Here is a 19,838-nt window from a genome sequence, read left to right as displayed (position 1 = left end):
CTATACACACACACACACACTTAATTACAGCTTTCACATTTCCACTCCCTCAGCACGGTCAGTGATGTTGATGTCTGGGCTCTGGGGCAGTCAGTCCATTTGACTGGATCGTCATCTATTTCCTCTTCTGTTGAAAGTACTATAGTCTCATTTTCTTTATATGTTGTATTTATTTTTGTGTAAGGTTTTTCACTCATTTAGATCCAACTTTCTGCTTCCCTTCTGCTTTAAACTGGAATTAAGAATGTGAAATGATGTTTCTGCCCAGCATAGCTAGGGTATGGTATACTTTCATCCCATCTCTCTCTCTCTCCCTCTCCCTTTCTCTCACACACACACTCTCTCTCACTCTGTGTTTTTTTCTGATTCTGCTGTAAGACACATTTCTATATGTCCCTAAAGGCTGCTCCACTTTCCTTGTACCAGTTCTAGTTCTTCATATTTCTCAGTGCTGCTGTCTGTCATGCCTGGCTTACAGATTCTGCATCCTCTGACACTTTTTCATCATTCATTAGTTTGCTCTTTCTTCGTTTTGATCTGCTACTCAAATTAGCATTCGGTCTTTGTGTCGGTGTCTTAATAAATGTGGTAAATTATATTTCACCAACTGTTCTTCTCTGTAATGCCTATGTCTTTCTGATTTGTGAAATTGCCATTCACTTCTTCCATAGAGAAAAGCAGCTTACAACTGGAGCTCTTTATTTGCGCTAAAAAATGCCACACAGCTTCAGAGCGTGTTCAGATGTAGGATCCAGTGCCAAAGATTAGAGCTGATTCTAATAATGTACAATGCACATACGCACACATGAGCAGAATTACATGTCTCATACTGTGGTGTTTCATAACTCGGGGTTCGTACCTTTAGCATGGATGGAAAGACATGCACTCCTGTATATGGTGTTTTTCATTAAGCACCTGGAAACACCTCTGTGAGATCATTCAGATGTTTATGGAGATTTATATGACATTTTAAATACCATATTTCCAGAGTGAGATGGGGCTGGAGAAGCCCAGAAGCCATTTAGCTGATATACTGAGTAAGGATCCATCAGTGGGCAAAGGCCTTCAGCAGGAAACTGGGTCAGATCCATTTGTCTTAAAGGGCCAGTATCACTTCGCAAAGGAGTAGACTTGCCTTAGATTCTTACTGCATAATGCATAGGTGAGCACAGCTGCAGGAGTGGGAGAACAACTAGAAGATATGTCTTATGAAGTTATTGCTTAGTAATAGGTTATTGATATTACATACTTTTCGATGTGTACCATTCACCCTGGTATTAAACTGGGCCGCGGTAATCCGCTTTGCTGCATAAGATATGTAATAGTTGTAGAAACCTGTTTATCCAGTGAGGGCTGGATGATACGGCCAACACTCATGCTTGACATTACACATGGTGTCCTATTCCAGCCTGACATTAGCTCTGTATACATAACTAAACACATGTAGGTATAAATGGCCCTTAAACTAGCTGAATTCATGGGTTATAAGAGGTGTGTGGGTAATCTTAGGCTTTATGATGTATGTTTACTTGAAATAACCAGTATCTACAGAGTCATCTGAGGATCTGATAAAGCAAACAGACCCAGCGTCTGACTGGTTAAAGCATGTGCGTGTGTTCGTGTATGAGAAGGGAAATGGGGGAGGGGGCTAGCAGATGCAGCGTCCAGATGTTTCAGTCACTGAGCGAGTGAATTGGTACACATCATTGGGTGTGTGTGTGTGTGTATATATGTATGTATTGGGTGTACAAATAAGTATTAAACGGTTTTTGTATAATATAATATTGAAATTCAAAATGTTATCATTAAATTGCAACTGTTGCATAGATTTAAACATGACAATTGTTATTTTACTATTAAAAACCCATTGAAATGTAGTATAAATACCCCTTTGTTCACGATGGCTAACACTGAAATCACCAGGTAGTGTCACAGTCACACAGCTCCAGGGACCTGGAGGTTTTGAGTTCAAGTCCTGCTCTGAGTGACTGTCTGTGAGGAATTTGGTGTGTTCTCCCTGTGTCCGCGTGGGTTTCCTCCGGGTGACTGTCTGTGAGGAGTGTGGTGTGTTCTCCCTATGTCCGCGTGGGTTTCCTCGGGGTGACTGTCTGTGAGGAGTTTGGTGTGTTCTTCCTGTGTCCGCGTGGGTTTCCTCCGGGTGACTGTCTGTGAGGAGTTTGGTGTGTTCTTCCTGTGTCCACGTGGGTTTCCTCCTGGTGACTGTCTGTGAGGAGAGTGGTGTGTTCTCCCTGTGTCCGCGTGGGTTTCCTCCTGGTGACTGTCTGTGAGGAGAGTGGTGTGTTCTCCCTGTGTCCGCGTGGGTTTCCTCCTGGTGACTGTCTGTGAGGAGAGTGGTGTGTTCTCCCTGTGTCCGCGTGGGTTTCCTCCTGGTGACTGTCTGTGAGGAGAGTGGTGTGTTCTCCCTGTGTCCGCATGGGTTTCTGCCTGGTGACTGTCTGTGAGGAGTGTGGTGTGTTCTCCCTGTGTCCGCGTGGGTTTCCTCCGGGTGACTGTCTGTGAGGAGTGTGGTGTGTTCTCCCTGTGTCCGCATGGGTTTCCTCCGGGTGACTGTCTGTGAGGAGTGTGGTGTGTTCTCCCTGTGTCCACGTGGGTTTCCTCCGGGTGACTGTCTGTGAGGAGTGTGGTGTGTTCTCCCTGTGTCTGCATGGGTTTCCTCCTGGTGCTCTGGTTTCCCCCCACGGTCCAAAAACAGAAGTGTCTGTAGGTGTAAGTGAGTGTGTGAGTGAATGTGTGAGTGTACGTGTCGCTCTGTGAAGGACTGGTGCCCCCTCCAGGGTGATTGGCTGCTTTGCAATGATTCCGGGTAGGCGCTGGACCCACCACGACCCTGAACTAGGTAAGTGATTACAGACAATGAATGAATGAATAAATCAAAAGTCACACCTAATTTTGGATTATTCCTATGAAATAAATTATAATTATTAAAAATATATGGCACATTAGTATATGGGAGGGGGAAAACTTTTCAAGATGGGTGGTGACCATGGCGGCCATTTTGAAGTCGGCCATTTGGATCCAACTTTTGTTATATATGTTCTTTTTTTAAAGCATTAATGAGGTTAGGTTCCGATTTTGGATGATCCTGGATGTTTTGGAGTGCATTCCATCCTTCCAGAGAACGCAGTTCCACTGCTCAACACCCAAATCAGAGACTTTATACCCCTGTAGATGATGCTAAACATTGAAGATATTGATGTTTTGCTCATGTGCAACTGTTCCAGAGTCCCAATATCTGAGTCACTTATTGACTATTGGCTTGCTACCAGACAAGATCAGTGAGCTTATGGAACAGACTTAAATATTTCAGATATTAATCAGTAAATCTTTGTATATCCATGGGTTTTTTGCCTTTCACCTTCCAATCTCTCAGGGGTCTACAAGTTTATATCTGGGCCTTACACACAAACACACACCATCCTCATACGTCCCCAAAATGGTTCGAATTCCTGCCTGTCAGTAGGAGTTTAGAGTCCGTCTCACTCCATCTAATCAGACATAAGCTCTTTATCCCTTAGACTATCTCTGTCTCTCTCTCTCTCTCTCTCTCCCTCTGTCTCTTCCACGCCTTTCTCTCTTTCTTGCTCTCTCAAAAACACCCAGAAAATCTCAGAGAGTGCTTTGGAGATTTGCCTGCTTTGTTAAACCCTTATGTCATGTCCCCTCGGGGCCCAGTGGTGTGTGATGTAATGCAGGAGTCTCTTTGAATGCTTTTCTTACTACATCAACAAGCTATTTCAAAAAAAAAAGGCTGAAGAAAGCCACTGAGTTTATGTCTGCCTTTCCTACGAACGGGAGGAGCAAGCACATTCATTGGAACACAAATATGTGCAAGGAGTCACTGAGTGCACTTCAGTTCATATCCACAGGGTTCACCTACTGTCCACAGCTGATGCTCTAGCAGTGGTCAACAACCTCAACTCTGTTCTTGTGCAGTAAAGATGTGTTACTTACAGAAGGTATATGAATGAACAAAAAACAAATATACTAATGAATGAATGGATAAATGTGTTATATTTGCAATTGAAGATGTTTATACGAGAACAGCTATAATATAATCACACACCTGAGTGTGGAGCCCACCCTTAAGTGCTGCTCTGACCCCTATTGTTATACCTTTCAATAAGTGAGCGAGACCTGCTGAGCTGACCAAAAACAGTGGGCTGTCTCCGGGTCCAGTTCTAATATCTCCTGCAGGTGATACATCTGAAAACATTCATGATTGGTGACCCCCTATGGGCATGATCGAAATCCTTCACACGTCCAGTACCTCTGTGATCAGCAGGCACATTCAAATCCTCTCCAGTGATCAATAAACAGCCATCCAATCGGAAATGTTCCGCACAGTGGCTTTCTCAGGGATCGATGGGATCCTCGTCCAGTCGTGTAATGTGGGAGCTCCATGGTGTCTAAAAGATGCAGAAGTGATTCTGGCTGTGAGTTCGCTTCCGTGACACACGGTGAAGACTCAGGCTATTTTTGTCTGTGATGACGAAGCCTGCTTCCTCAGGAGAGCTCTCGTAATTAAACTTTAAACTCTCCGCTCTGGTAGTGGAGAGGAAGCACTGGGCTTCCCCGCCTTATAAAACGGTTGATAAAGGAAGGATGGCGTATGTTTGGTGATGTGTTATGATAGAAAAAAAATAGAAAATAAAAAAATAAAGGGCTTCATTTCTAGATGTCCACCATGACCTTCTAACAAAGCCATTCAATAGAAGTTCATAATCAATATTAGCCTGTCTTCAATGGCCTGTAAATGGAGCTGTGCAGCAGAGCTAGCACTTGTTTACTCGCCCTAGCCCAATATTCCTCCCGAAATGAAAGGTACTATTAGGGAGTGTGTGGCCCCCGTTGCTGCAGCTTTCCAGCAGATACTAGAGCGCTGCTGTGGGTGTTTGTTGAGATTCAACCAGGAGAGCCCTAGTGAGGTCAGGTCAACTGCAGTTCAGTGATGAACGATTAGTTCTGGATCATGAATGCCACTCTAACTCACTATTAGGTGGTGCTATGTCATTCCAGATAATGCAGCTCCACTGCCCTGCATCCAAATGTCTAGCTGAGGCTTAGCACTCTATTCCGTTCTATTGGCGATGCTTTTCTATGGTGTAGAGGTTATACAGCATTACAGAGAACCAGTCCAAAATTAACGTTATGATCACATACTTGTTTCCACACTTACTGTCCATTCTCTCAGCTTCCACTGCCCACAGGAGCACTTTGTAATTCTACAGTTACAGATTGTAGTCCACCTGTTGCTCCACATACTTTATTTGCCCCTTTTCACCCTGTTCTTTAATGGTCAGGACCCCCTCGGGAACATCACAGAGCAGGTATGATGTGGGTGGTGGGTCATTCTCAGCGCTGCAGTGATGTGTGTTGTGCTGATGGGGTGGATCAGACACAGCAGTGCTGCATTAGTTTTAAACCCTATGTCCACTCCCTGTCCACTCTGTCAGACACTCCTACCTCATTGGTCCACCTTATAGATGTAAAGTCAGAGACAGTAGCTCATCCGTCGCTGCACAGTTTGTGTTGGTCGTCCTCTAGTCCTTCATCAGTGACACAGGACACCACCCATTAGACGCTGCTGGTTGAATATCATATCATCCACAGTTATCCACCACCCAAATCACGACTGCTCTGTTGTGGTCCTGACCATTGATGAACAGGGTGAAAGGGGGCAACCAAATAAGGACTACAGTCAGTAATTGTAGAATCAATGCAACACTGCCATCGAGTGGAAAGAAAGGGCAATACACTCCCATAGTCAATCAGCGAGGGATCAGTTTCAGGGTGGTGGGGGGATTTTTTTTTTTTGTAAAACCACCGTCAGTGATTTCTGAACGACATTTCTGCTCCACCTTCTCCAAGAATAAGAACAAATGTATATTTACTAATCGTATTTTCAGAAAGGTCGGGGCATATGACAAAATGCAATAAACACACACACACACACACACACACACACACACACAAATAATTTGGTAATTATTGTTAACTTTTATTTAACTAATATATTGTCTTCACTGCCACCTTTATATAATTTTGTAAATATAGTCAAATTTCGAATAAGATACCCGCAAAACTCACAAATAAAGGTAGCACATGTCAAACCAACAGTTTGTGTCAAGTTTGAAGGCAATGTCAAACAGTTCAAACAGAACATTTCTCAATACAAGACGGCATTAAACATATGTCTTTCTCCATCCACTACCCATAAGACAGGCAAAAGTCTCTGGAGAAATCTCAGGCCATATACAGCAAGGCTGGTAACCACCGTTAAATGTGGAATGTGTCCCGAGGTCGGATCATCTGTGTTTTCTCTGCCCATTTTTCTGAGGAGTCTATGGTTATTTCAGCAGTATGATGCCCGCCCTCATTCAGCATGTACTACAACCCTCCTGCCTGGAGTCTCCTATGGCACATCATGAAGGAGAGAATCCAGACTGCTGAGCAATTTAGCAACAATTTAGTATCCTCAGTTCCCAAATGATTAAACATAATTAAATGAAAGGTGACTTGACACAGTGAAAAACATTGTTTGAATCATTGGGCGCAAAGCGGGAATACACCCTGGAGGGGGCGCCAGTCCTTCGGGCAACACAGACACACACACATTCACTCACACCTACAGACACTTTTTGAGTCACCAATTCACCTACCAACGTGTGTTTTTGGACTGTGGGAGGAAACCGGAGCACCCGGAGGAAACCCACGTGGACACACGGAGAACACACCAACTCCTCACAGACAGTCACCAGGAGCAGGAATCAAACCCACAACCTCCAGGCCCCTGGAGCTGTGTGACACTACCTGCTGCACCACTGTGCCGCCCTTTTCATTTAGTTATATTTACAAAAAAAACAAAAACAAAAAAAAAAACACTTAACTAGGCCATTGATAACAGTTGAAATATTTAAAGTTTCGGGACAGTTACAAATTAAAAATGGGCTTTGAATACATAGCCTTTTTTTCTAAGTGAAGATAGAAACAAGTGTGCATGCACGTTTTCCCGCCTTTTCAGTGCCTCATAAGTCTACCAGCTTTAACTGAAGTGGGGGTAGGGTCGCCATCTTATATTTAGACACAAGACGTGTTTTTTTTAACCCAAACCGGAAGTGTTTTGTTTATTTTTGAGGCTAGTCTGTAAAGACCCATGATTAGTTTGAGAAACACGCTGCTCTCCCTCAGCCGGAGAGAGGGCAGATTCCCAACGGTTCCTGAACGGAGACTCTGCTTCTCATTGGTCGTCAGTTATATGGCTGTGTCAATCATTTACCACAGAATCGTTATATCCCAGACTTCTAATGTCAGTCACTTTTTTTAGGCGCTGACAGCGACAGTTTAGTTCTAAAACACTGGGGAACTAATTAATTTCATCTAAAGTCATTTTGTGACTTTTTTCAAGAAGCAAATCTCAAAAACTAAACAGTGACAGTGCCTTATATTTTCTGTAGAGGACATGGTTCCTCGGAGTGTAGGCTTGAGTGTGGACTATTAAATATGATCCAGTTTGGGGGCTGCACCCTGTAGTCCACCCTCCTCTCACTGAGAGTGTGTGTGTGGGAGGAGCGGTTGTGGACCAGGAATATATCAGGTTGTGGGGACCAAATCCTGTTTACACACTCACATTGTGGGGACCTCTATTCCTTGCAATAGGCTACGTTACATTTTATAGCGAAGAATTCTTTAAATTTAGCATTAAGATTAGGCTAATAGTTGTGGTTAATGATAGATTAAGTCTCCTCCAAATAAATGTTTGTGTGAGGTCCCCACACCGCTAGGAAACAAACGTTTGTGTGTGTTTGAGAGAGAGAGAGAGAGAGAGAGAGAGAGAGAGAGGTGTTCTTCAGTGTATTAGTTGGCGGCTTTGTGTTGGTGCTGTATCCGGGGATCATGCGCTCTATCTGGGGTCTAGTGGTTGTGGTCTCCGCCGCTACTTTCTACCTGTACCTTCTCTCCGCCTTCCTACCCCCAGCTCCCCCTCGAGTCCTGCAGCACGAGCCACATGAAGAGCATGAGGAGGAGCACGAGCGCAGGTGAGCTCTCATTCTGTGCCTCAGGAGATTTTTAAGGTCGTATTTACAGAGTTCTGTGAGTACTTCAAACTGCAGTGCTAAGGAAGACCTTCTTTATACTTATAGCTTTATACTCATAGTTTAATATCCACTTTAAATGAACCAATAGCTGTAAATAACATCTACTTTTAAATGAAGTGAGACTGTAACTACTATTGACTTTAAATTACACAATAACTACTATAATCTGTTCAAAATTTACTTTAAAATGAACAGACAACTACTGTAAAATATTCCAATTAAAAAGGGCCAATGACTAATTTACACTTTAATTAACCAACAACTACACTGTTAAACAGTATCTACAGTATCTAATGTTTAATATCTACTTTATGTGGTTCATAAACTTACTAAATAACTACTTTGAACTTAATCAGTCATGAGGTTATGTGAGCGAAGACTGATGAGGGGATTCACATACAAACACCCATTTAACTATAAAATAAAAACCAAAAAAAAAAAACAGTGTTTTGTGTAGTGGAAGAATGGTGGAATAATGGTGTCAGCGAGTTATTTAGACAGCGTACAGGACACGTGAAAATGTCTATAATGGAAGTCTGGCTTTTCTTGAAGAAGAATGATGTGGGCTTTCAGCTTCCTGACCGGAACGTGTGTCCATGTTTCCTGAAAATGAAACACCGCTATGGCCAGCAGCACAAGTTGGTGAATTCTAAGGCCACTGCCTCATTTCAGTCAACTCTCCAATGAATTACTGGAGATTAACTGTGTACAAACACAACCTAGTGTTTAAGAGATGGTGAAAACACTGAAGCAGGACTGAGCACATTTTTGGCCTTATGTTGTATACTCTGTTGGTCGTGAAATAATGGCTTCCACACCCAGTGTGTTATATATCTACAGCAGAAAACTATTTCTATTCACTTCTAATCCGCTCAACTTCCTGACTCACATTCAGAGCACTTACTATCCTGACTTATGGAGTGCACTACAGGGAGAATCCATCTGAGACCCAGCCAGTGTGTTTAAGCCTGAACTGTGCACATGACTGAGGTAAAAGTTTATCCTTGTGTAGGGTCATAACTGCTCGTGCTAATGGAGATAAATGTGTTGTCCTTGAGGCTATGCTTCTTTCAAATACTATGCCTTCTCTTCATCAGTTCCTCTCTCACATGTGCACATGCACGATATTATCGCTCCCTTTCCTCCTTCTCTCTCTCTCTCTCTCTCTCTCTCTCTCTCTCTCTCTCCCCCTCTCTCTCAAACAAGTGTGCACTTGCTCTAAGATAATATATAGCTGTAACCATATCAGATATAAGCATCAATAACAACATCTACCAGCTGACCTCTATCCATTGACCAAGAGGCTTTTAGTGCCATATACCTGCAGGAGTCCATCATTAGGACACGTCAGGTCATAAGCCTCTAGACTGGGCCTTGTGTGGGCAATTTATTACACTCTTTAGAACTGTACTTTTTCTGTGCTCTACTGAGTTATGGATTTTCTCAGTCGCTACAGAGCGTTTCAGAATTAAATTTCTCAATATTACTTGTGAGGAGTTGGTGTGTTCTCCCTGTGTCTGCGTGGGTTTCCTCCGGGTGCTCCGGATTCCTCCCATGGTCCAAAAACACACGTTGGTAGGTGGACCTAGGTGTGAGTGTGTGAGTGAATGTGAGAGTGGTGCCCCCTCCAGGGCGTGTTCCCGCCTTGCTCTCAGTGAATCCGGGTAGGCTCCGGACCCACCGTGACCTTGAACTGAATAAGCAGTTACAGACAGTAAAGGAATGAATAAAAATTACTTGTTCAGAATTCATCTATTTACCTGTGCACCACATAAAAGCCTTTTTTTCCATTCATTTTGGACAAACAGCACATGCTTTGGTTTAAGCATCCAGGTGTTTACGTACAGCTGTCTGCTCTTTCTGTTAACACTCTTTGTTTCCTCCCTCTCTCTGTCTCTCTCTCATTGTCTCTCTGTCTCTCATCTCTATCCTTTACTGTTGTTTTCTTCATTCTTTTGCTTTCATTATGTGGATGAGAATGTATTAGACTGGTTCTGCTGAACAGTTCAACCCCAGAACATCCAAACACTAGTCCATTGCACAAGTCAGTACACTTAGAAACGTTGATCCAGGTTTCATTAGCTGTGAAGAATATTGTATACATTTCTGTTAGACATTTCAGATGAATGTCTACTGAAGTGATGATTAGCTCTCAGGTGAGGGGAGTGTTAGATCAACCAGTGATCAACAAGTTCTCTAAAATAGCCCATAGATGCATCTCATAAACCTTCTATCGCTAAAAATATATAGACAGAGCACAACCCAGTGTTGCAATTTCTAACAGTGGAAGAACAAGGAACTGACCAGGGTCAACTGCCCGAAATTAGTAAGAAGTCAGCCACATAATCAGATGACCCTGCTGGTTGCTATGGATGCAGATTCTTTCCACGGTGCGTTGCAAGGGAAGATATCCGATGTGAAGCAGATGAGAATCCGTGGCCCGACAGACAGCAGCATCAGGGGGGTCTAGAAAGACTCCGGTGTAATTCCCCAGGCAGCCCTATACGTACATCTCTGTCTAAAGACGTGATTCTCCTGTGTATATTTCTGATTTGTCAGATTTGATCTCTTTGTGCTTGTCTTGTCTTTCTTTTCTGTATCATAACGACACGGTCTGTCATCGACCTACAGTACAAACAGTAAAAAGCATGAATATCAATCTCATCCATTCTCTTTAAACCAACCTCCCACATGTCTAACTTTGTACTGTTTATATGCACTTCACAGTGCAGCCTTGTGCATTTTCACGGTCATCACAACATTCACATAACACTTACAGAGTTACTGATGTACTGACCATGTGGCTAAACATTTGGACGGTCTTGTTCATAATCAGTGACACAAGGTTACTGTTGTGCTGTTTGTACATAAGCTTTTGAGAAATGCACGTAATGTTGGGCAAATATATGATGATTTCAGAAATGTTCCAAAAGCGACTGAGAAAAAATCTAATTACACTTTTAACCATAGGATATTCATGATTTCTCTGTTTAAATCAGTTATTGGTTCAGTGTTTGGTCTTGATTTGGAATGTATAAAAATGAATAATTTAATGGTTGAGACTTATTTTTTTTAGAGTGGTGGAGATATAGGAACCAAGTTTCATAATTTCTACAACACAAATGTAAGCATTCTATTTACTAACGAGTAATGAGAGGAGGTGCCTGCCTGATGACCCCTGTGAAGAGCTAGTGATACAGTACTCACAGGCTGGGCTCAATGAGTAACCGTAGTTATTAAGGAATAGCTGGTTGCTGATTGGATCATAAACAGCCACAACAATCTTAGTGTTGAGGTGTACGATTCAACAGGAATTTTGGTGACTGCAGGTAGGAAGAGTGTGGTGGGTCCTTTGTGAAGCTCTAATGGATTGGCATAGGATATTTTACATCTTATCTTGTGTATGATTATAATATTCCAATAAAGAAGCCAACCAAGCCACCACCCACCCCACAACCAACAATGAACCTACATGGGTCACACAGCTCCTGGATCATAGGGATTGACAATGAGTTCAAGGCTCATTCTGGGTGACTGTCTGTGAGGAGTTTGGTGTGTTCTCCCTGTGTCTGTGTGGGTTTCTTAAGGGTGACTGTCTGTGAGGAGTGTGGTGTGTTCTCCCTGTGTCTGTGTGGGTTTCCTAAGGGTGACTGTCTGTGAGGAGTGTGGTGTGTTCTCCCTGTGTCTGCGTCGGTTTCCTCCGGGTGACTGTCTGTGAGGAGTTTGGTGTGTTCTCCCTGTGTCCGCGTGGGTTTCCTCCGGGTGACTGTCTGTGAGGAGTGTGGTTTGTTCTCCCTGTGTCCGCGTGGGTTTCCTCCGGGTGACTGTCTGTGAGGAGTGAATGTGTGTCAACCCTGCAAAAGACTGGCACCCTTTTCAGGGTGTGTTTCTGCCCTGTGCCCAGTGATTACAGACACCCACCGTGACCCTGAACTGGACAAACTGGTGAGGCTAAAGTAATGGGAAATCTGAAAAAATGTCAGTCAGATGATGTTTGTGAAGTTGTGTTTGAATTTATTCCTATATTAGTGTTTAATTCCTAGATCAATAGCTTTATGTCTCTTGCACACTACTGCAGACTGATGGAGGAGCCTACTCCAGCTCATAGTCAGACTGGCATGTGTATGTAGCTGGTGGATAAAGGTTAAGGCTTAGGGCGAAGTAAGATGAGAGCAAAGGTTAAGTGAGCAGTGACACAGTTGGACGTTTGCCTGTGAATCCCTCGATCAGCACCAAAAAAAAAAAAACAACGCATTTCCTCAGGATGAGAACAAGGGTCCTTAGAGTGAGAGTAGGCCTTCTCTCATATCCTCTCTAGTGGACCCGATGACCTTAAAGGGTCACTATTCGTAAAGCCGGCTTATAACTTTACTCACTCGTGTTGAACACTTTTTTCGCTAGCTATTCGTTCCACATTAAAAGATGCTGAGCTTCTGAATGTAAATAAACAGAACAGCAGTTCCCCAGAATCACTGATTGCAAGTTGTAATCAAGACTTTAATGTACAGCCAGGAACAGCACAACATTTCATTTTTTGTTTTACCTTTCGCTCCAGTTACTCTGCTGCAGACTGCATGCAGTAACAACACTCCATATTACTTCAGTGTTAATGAATGGGCTGTATGCTTAGCTTTTTTTTGTGGCAACACAACTGTAGAGATATTTTATGTAACTTTATGTAACTACATCCAGCTCTTATATAAACAAAAACCAGTTTGTCGTGGTCTAAACTCTTTTAAAAGCCACAGTGTCAGGGCAGCTGTGGAGAGAGGAAGAGGAATAGATTGACCCTCAGTTTAAATCCTAAGGTACATTCTGCTCAGGTCTTCTCTCCAGTGAACACGTCATCTCTGTTACTTTATCCGGGATGACTCTGCCTGAATTCTGGACTGTCAGTCCTTAGTCGCGGGTCACGCTGCCATACTTTACAGTGTAACGCAACCCATAAATCCCCTTCAGCAAGTGTCTAGCTCCTCAGATTTTCCTCTGGCCAGCAGAAAGACTAGATGGTCTCTGGGGCCCAGGCCACACCCACCACCTGTCCACAGCCCTGGGAACTTCTTCTAGGAGGAGACTGCACTAACAGTCGCATTCTAAAGACTGGCTGGAGAGTCCTCCCTCTCATAACAACATAACTTTGATATTAGTTTTATAGCAGCTACTACATATATACTGTATGTCTAAATAATCAAGATTATATGAAAGTTCTCTCTCAACATGAAGACAAAAAAAAAAAAAACATGTTGGAATCTCAGTGTTTAACATCGTTCATTCTTAATTATACATTTTACATACGTTCATATGTGAGAACTTGCTGCTGTGGGTTCCCTCTCTGTCAGTGAGGCACCCAAGAGTTCAAAGAGCTCCCCCTGGTGGACAAACAACAGACTGTTCATTATGATTGAGTGAGTTCCAAGTCAGTTCCCTGAGGTCCTCAAATGTAATGCTTTGTTTAATTGCTTTATTTTGTTTGAAAAAGATGGATCGCAGGTGTATTGTTTACTGTTGTGTAGTTAGAGCAGACGAATCTTTATCCTGTCTTTGATGATGGTGCTGGGCCCTGAGCCAGTGAGAGGACAGACAGAGATCAGTAAAAAACCACACAATTCCCTGTGGACCCCCCTAGGGTCTGAATGTGCTGAGAAAGAGAGAGAGAGACACACAGAGAGAGAGAGAGAGAGAGAGAGAGAATCTTCTTGAGAAGTGAATGTTCTTGAGTGCACCATGCAGATGCCCTTGGCAGGTCAGAGGCAGAGTTACTTTGACAGATGTGACTAAAATAAAGTGTGTAATGAATAAGTAAAGAGAGACACAACTTCCAGACAGATGGAGGGATAGAGAAGGGGTGGGGAACGACAGGGAGGTGTGCCTAAGTAATCTGAGTTATGCAATTCAGAGCTTCTGTGTAACAAATATATAAGCGAAAGCATTGGGCAAATAAGACTTGGGTTATCTTTAGTTAAGTCACATCAAGTTCACCTCGTATAGAAGCCAACAGGAAGAAGGAATGTATTTTACTAAATCTATGCTCCAGATCCTTATTTTAATTAATCACACCACCGATTCTGGAGCTTTAGCTTATTATTTTAGACCAAAACAACCCAACGAACGTTTAGCAAGCCCCAGTTCTTATACAGATAAGTGAAGTTCCGTTGAGATTCTGTCATGTTTGAGTCGCTACTTTCTTAAGTCTAGTCCAGTTGTTGTTTGCCAGTCCAGTTCTTATTTATAGTTCTTAAGTCCGCTTTGATTGGGCCCTTACGAAATGTCTAGATGTTGTAGAGTGTGAGGGTAGAAAGTGTTTTGGAAAGTCCAGGGTTATGATCTAAGAAACACCTGTTGCGGTTTTAAAGGATTGGGGGCTTTCCTCATCTCTGGACTTTGTGGAGGTGTTTCAAGATGTCTACAGAGCTTAGGTCCTGTTTCTGTGTCCACACTGCTCTCTGTAGCGGGAACCTCAAATTAGAAAGTGAAGACTGGGGTGAGTGCGTGGGGACAAAAATCAAAAAGAAAGATGCCAACACAACAGATTGAAATTAAATAATGAAACAAATATGAATGATATATATACAGGGGGTCCTCGACTTACGACGTTGATCCGTTCCTACGTCGCGTCGTAAACCGATTTTCAGTGTATGTCGGAACACATGTACATACTGTACGTAAATAACATACTGTAAGCACTTATCCTATCCTAACTCCTATCCTCCTCGGTCCCGAGCCGCGTAACCGTGTATTCTTCCGCCGCGCCGCACCACACACGAAGTTCGCCTTATGACGTTTACGACGCAAAACCACTTAAGTCAAACAAGGCTTTATACAGTAAATGGGAGATGTGTCGTAACCACGAAACATCGTAACTCGGGGCTGACGTAACCCGAGGACCTCCTGTATATGTATTTAGAGGGAATATTTTCCTTTACTCACTAATATACTGAGTAGACAGTAGTGTAGTAAAATTGCTAGAAAGAATCAGAAGATAATTTATTTTTTGTGACATATTTCTAGTGCTGATAAAAGGTTTTGCTGCCCTTTGGACTGCATGACTAATCAAATTCATTAATTGTCCTGCTTTAAATCAGAGAGTCATTATCTGCTTTTGACAGATTATTATTATTATTATTATTATTATTATTTAAAAGGTCAAGTAATCTGCATATGTCAATATCCTTGACCGGACTAAATCTACTATTTGAGTTTGAAGGAATCCAATTAAGGAATCTGAGTTATAACTGTGTTATCACTCAGCAAACTGTAATCTCACTGAATTGTTATTAATACTTAAATCTAATTATTGGAACCTGTGATTTTTGCTATCAGATGACTGTGTGCATTTAAATACACTCAGTGTTGAATCTCCAAATAGCCACCAGCAGCAGTCCGTGCTCATGTGCTGCTTTGCTGTGTGTTGTGTTTGTCACTCTCAGGATAGTGTAAGCGAAATTAAACCCCTCACTTTAAGCTCACAGTAAAGAACACTGTTAGGACTCTGACTTGTCTGACCAATGGGACTTCCCCATGCAGATCAACTTACCAATAGCAGCCTGGCACACCAGTCTTAAGACAAGACACACTGCATCATGGGCAATGTGCAGTCCCGTCCTGCCTTAGTGTGTGTGTGTGTGTGGTGTGTCATCAGTGAGTGTTGGTGGGGGGGTATCACTGAGAGAGTGTATTTGAGGGCTCTGGACTATTTCTGTCTCAAAGCTGTGTCAAGTTTCAGTTTTGCTGAAAACACCTTTCTTTTTTTCTTTTCTTCACCCTCTCTCTTTCTCTGTCTGTCTTTTCTGTGGCTTTTTTTATTGTTCATATCAGTATCAGAATTGTATAATATTGACCGAAATTAAGAAATATATTTACAAATATATTTACGAAATATATTTGTAAAGTTTGGTCATATTTTTGCTGAAGATTTATTTTTTTTCAGTTCTCATATCTTTCCAATGTTAAACGACGTTCTAGTTTTTTTTCTTAAAGTTAACAGCATGTATCTCCACAATACGAACTATTCAGGTAAATATTTAAAAAACAATTAACAGTTAATATTAGTATATTTTTTAAAAAATCAGTCAATACTGAGAATTTATATTATTTCATTCAGCATGAAATGCTCATAGTTCATTTTATGATTATTTACATAAAAATAAAAACATTCTACAGCCAGCTGTAACACTTGTAATGCAATAATAAAGATATGTCCCAGTACTAGTGATTTCCACTGAAAGTGTCATACTATGCTAAATATTTGTTGCAGGTTGCGTTTCCCGTCTGATCTGGACGAGTTGCGGGAGCTGGCGGAGCTGTTGAAGTTCTATAAACAGCAGCACACAGGTTACGTGTTGTTGTTGTACTGCAGTGCCTACCTCTACAAGCAGTCCTTTGCCATCCCCGGGTCCTCCTTCCTGGTCAGTTTCAAAAGAATTCTCACGTTAACACACAATTAAAATGAAGTATCATTGATACAAATCATAATCTAGTTGAGTGTAACTAGTGCCACCTTGTGGAGGATTTTCACCCTGCTAAGCATGAGTGAGTGAGTAAGACCATAAGAAAATCCTTCACATTCAATATACTGACATCTTGTGCCCCCTGGTTCATTATGGCTCAACAAATTAATTTAATTCTTGTATCCACTCTTTGAGCTCATATGATAATGAATAACCTCTTTCATCACTATTGTTTACTTTGTTTTTAACCCATGGCTGTGTGATGTTGTTGTTGTTAGAACATGTTAGCCGGGGCTCTGTTTGGACCATGGTACGGTCTGTTCATTGCCTGTGTTCTGACCACCGTGGGCTCCACAAACTGCTACCTCCTGTCCCGCACTTTCGGCAAACGCCACATAGTGCGACTTTTCCCTGAGAAAGTGGCCATCTTACAGAGAAAGGTATGTTCAAAATGGGCCTGGTTATGTTTATACATTTATCTAGTAAATTGGAAAAACATTTATTAAATTCAGCAGAAAACGTAAAAAATAATAATAAAACACGGATTCTGACCATGTTTTTGCACCAGTCTGAAATCAAACGTGAGTGCGATTACCGTGTGTGTCCAGTAGGTTTCACCAAACTTCCACCAATGCAGAGAAGAGATAATGTGGCTGTATAAACTACACCAATGGGCCGAGTTCTTGCTTCCTCAGTCTTTCTTTTCTTCCCTCTGTTGGTTTAAACATGTCTCAGGCAGAAGAAAACAGAAGCAGTTTGTTCTTCTTTCTGCTTTTTCTACGCTTCTTCCCCATGACACCCAACTGGTTCCTGAACATAACCTCTCCCATCCTGAATATTCCCATCCCCATCTTCTTCTTCTCTGTCCTCATTGGTGAGAACCCTTCCAGTGTAGAAGTTAAAGCAGTTATTTCAGTTTGAACAGTGCCTCACAAATGCAGGGGAAATGTAAACTATTGTGACGTAATCACTTGGCAAAAACAGCTATTAAAAATAAATGCTTTTTTCAGGTCTAATTCCCTACAACTTCATCTGTGTGAGGACGGGGGCTATCCTGTCTGAGATTACATCTCTGGATGATATTTTCTCATGGAGGACTCTGCTGCAGTTGTTGCTGATTGCGTGTGTGGCGTTACTGCCTGGAACACTGATCCGCCGCTACAGCCAGAAGCACCTCAAACTGGATGGCCTGGATGTCAACGGCCACAGCGGTGACCTGAATGATCGCAAGCGCAGATGACCCAGACTTTATTGCCCTCAGAGAGCAAAGGTTTCAAACGCTAGTCCTAATGAGCCATGCTGTGTGGGCTTTGTTTTTAAATGATGCTATAAATCATTATTTTCCTCTCACTCCGAGTGTAGTTGATCGTCAGAAGTTTGGTGTCTGAAATTCAAGGCTAATGCTAACGATTAATGGCCATAAGTACACCGCAAGGCTAATAACAGTAGCCTTTTAAGAAACCTGGAGTAATTGATTTTTCTTTTTGGTGAGTATTTACAGATAAAAAATATAATCTGTTGGAGATTACTTGACACTGTTAGAGGCAAATGTGTAATGATTTAAATGCTAACTGATGGCTACTTAGCTGTAGTTGTTAGCTACATTAACTTGGTAGCTACAAAATTAGCAACCTTCAGACACTAAATATCTTGGCTGATCATGCAGTATTAACAATGCTTTGGGGCATTTTATTCCATTATTTCTTGCTCTAGTGGCTCTAGGACTTGAGTTTGAGTATCTGCCATTGTATACAATAAACACTTGGTGTTATAAGTGGATTACTGTAAGAGAAATTGCGGAGATGGCCCCTGCTGTTTACTTTCAAACTTACTTTCAAAACTGCAGTGAATGTCTGTGTCTCTCCCGTAAACAGTTATAGCGAGTTATGTTAAATAGTGTGTTAGTGATCCAGATGATTACAGGTAATGGAGAGGAACGGGCAGAAAAGTGTTAACACAGAAAGGACTTTATTGCAGTGTTGCACAGCCCATGAAGTGGCACCATTATCAAACCATGGGATTAGTGTCTCAAATTAGTTGTGTCTTATATTTCAGTCATAATGTTTAGCAAAACATTCTCCTGCTGTAGCAGAACACAACACAGTTATATACTGGTGCATGAAACACTACAACGTGTAGAACCATCAGCGGTGACTGTAAATGTTTTGAAGGCAACCAGCAGATGGCATAAGTCAGCACTTTCTCCTGTTCAGGGTCGTAAAGGTGTTAAATGAGTTGTTTGTGAAGGATTTTTACATTTTTACTGGAAATCTTAATTAGTGCTTCAAATTCTTAATTTTGCCTTAGGACCTTTTTGTCTTAAATACCTTTAATGTCTCTAAATAAGTTCTTACTTCTCAGGAGAGGAATTTGCAGCTGCAGGATTTTAAGAGTACATATTTGTGTGTGTTTCAAAGCTGTGTTTTTTGGGGGTGTTATTAATGTGCCTCTTAAGGAAAGCCTATGCATTGAAGAACAAAGTGGGTATATTTCTCAGGTGTTGTTAACACGAAAGTTACATTTTATAGTACACAATATATTACTATTTTTAAAACAGATACTCGTAAAGTACAAATTAATGTATTTATATAAAGGACTCTTTAAATTTGACTTTTTTGAAGGGGTTGGGTCTATGAATTTTATGTAAAAATGAATTTTTCTAAGATTAGCCTTAAAATAGTGGTCACTCTTGTAGTAGCTGAGCTGTGACATCTTGTAAATTGATGGAAACTTGCACTTTTTACACACTGCTCTTCCAAAGTTTGGCCAACTTGCCATTTGAAACTTGAATTTTCTTGTTGTTACAACTCTATTTATAAAAACATTACATCAGTTCTTTCTGGAAAACACCTTTATACAAATAAAATCTCATTTTTGCCTCATAACATGCATGTCTTTTTTTAACTTGAGCGTTAAATATGTAAACATTTCTATGTCCAAACTTAATTTTCTTAGTATATTATGTATTTGATTTATGTAATTAAACATTTACATGTAATAAAAAAGTAATTTGTTATCTTGCAAATTATGTAATGACGCGTGGCACTGCTAGAGCCCTTTCAGTTTTTTTCCCCTTGTGTCTCCTAAAGGAAAGAAAACGTATGTTAACAAAGGAAAATAAATGTTAAAAAAATATCCCAAAATATCATTCAAATATAAAACCTGCTGGATATTTATGGGTGTGTCTTTTCTTTTCAAAAATATTAAATGACCTCTAGGATATGACCTGGTAATGTAATAACTAATAATCGAATGAGCATTTCTCTGCTGCTCC

At 41.5% G+C, this 19,838-nt stretch overlaps 1 protein-coding gene across 1 annotated transcript; it reads left to right on the top strand.

The window, feature by feature from the left end:
- The first annotated feature begins 7,914 nt into the window (after positions 1-7,914).
- On the top strand, positions 7,915-19,406 carry tmem41ab (transmembrane protein 41ab). The gene is made up of 5 exons (XM_066661578.1): positions 7,915-8,057; positions 16,372-16,522; positions 16,843-17,004; positions 17,300-17,438; positions 17,575-19,406. Exons 1-5 carry the CDS (start codon positions 7,915-7,917, stop codon positions 17,802-17,804), a joined length of 825 nt encoding a protein of 274 aa, XP_066517675.1. The 3' UTR covers positions 17,805-19,406.
- Positions 19,407-19,838: the final 432 nt, after the last annotated feature.

This window comes from Hoplias malabaricus, chromosome 2 (assembly GCF_029633855.1).
Source record: "Hoplias malabaricus isolate fHopMal1 chromosome 2, fHopMal1.hap1, whole genome shotgun sequence".
Taxonomy (NCBI): domain Eukaryota; kingdom Metazoa; phylum Chordata; class Actinopteri; order Characiformes; family Erythrinidae; genus Hoplias; species Hoplias malabaricus.
The sequence above is the reverse complement of the archived record's forward strand: the minus strand, read 5'-3'. Positions and strand labels throughout refer to the sequence as shown.

Bases quoted from the DNA above. Each gene is read 5' to 3' on its own strand.
- tmem41ab (XM_066661578.1), top strand. From the start codon at position 7,915: ATGCGCTCTATCTGGGGTCTAGTGGTTGTGGTCTCCGCCGCTACTTTC. The intron at 8,058-16,371 runs GTGAGCTCTCAT...TATTTGTTGCAG, and splicing joins GAGGAGGAGCACGAGCGCAG to GTTGCGTTTCCCGTCTGATC. The intron at 17,005-17,299 runs GTATGTTCAAAA...AACATGTCTCAG, and splicing joins TGGCCATCTTACAGAGAAAG to GCAGAAGAAAACAGAAGCAG.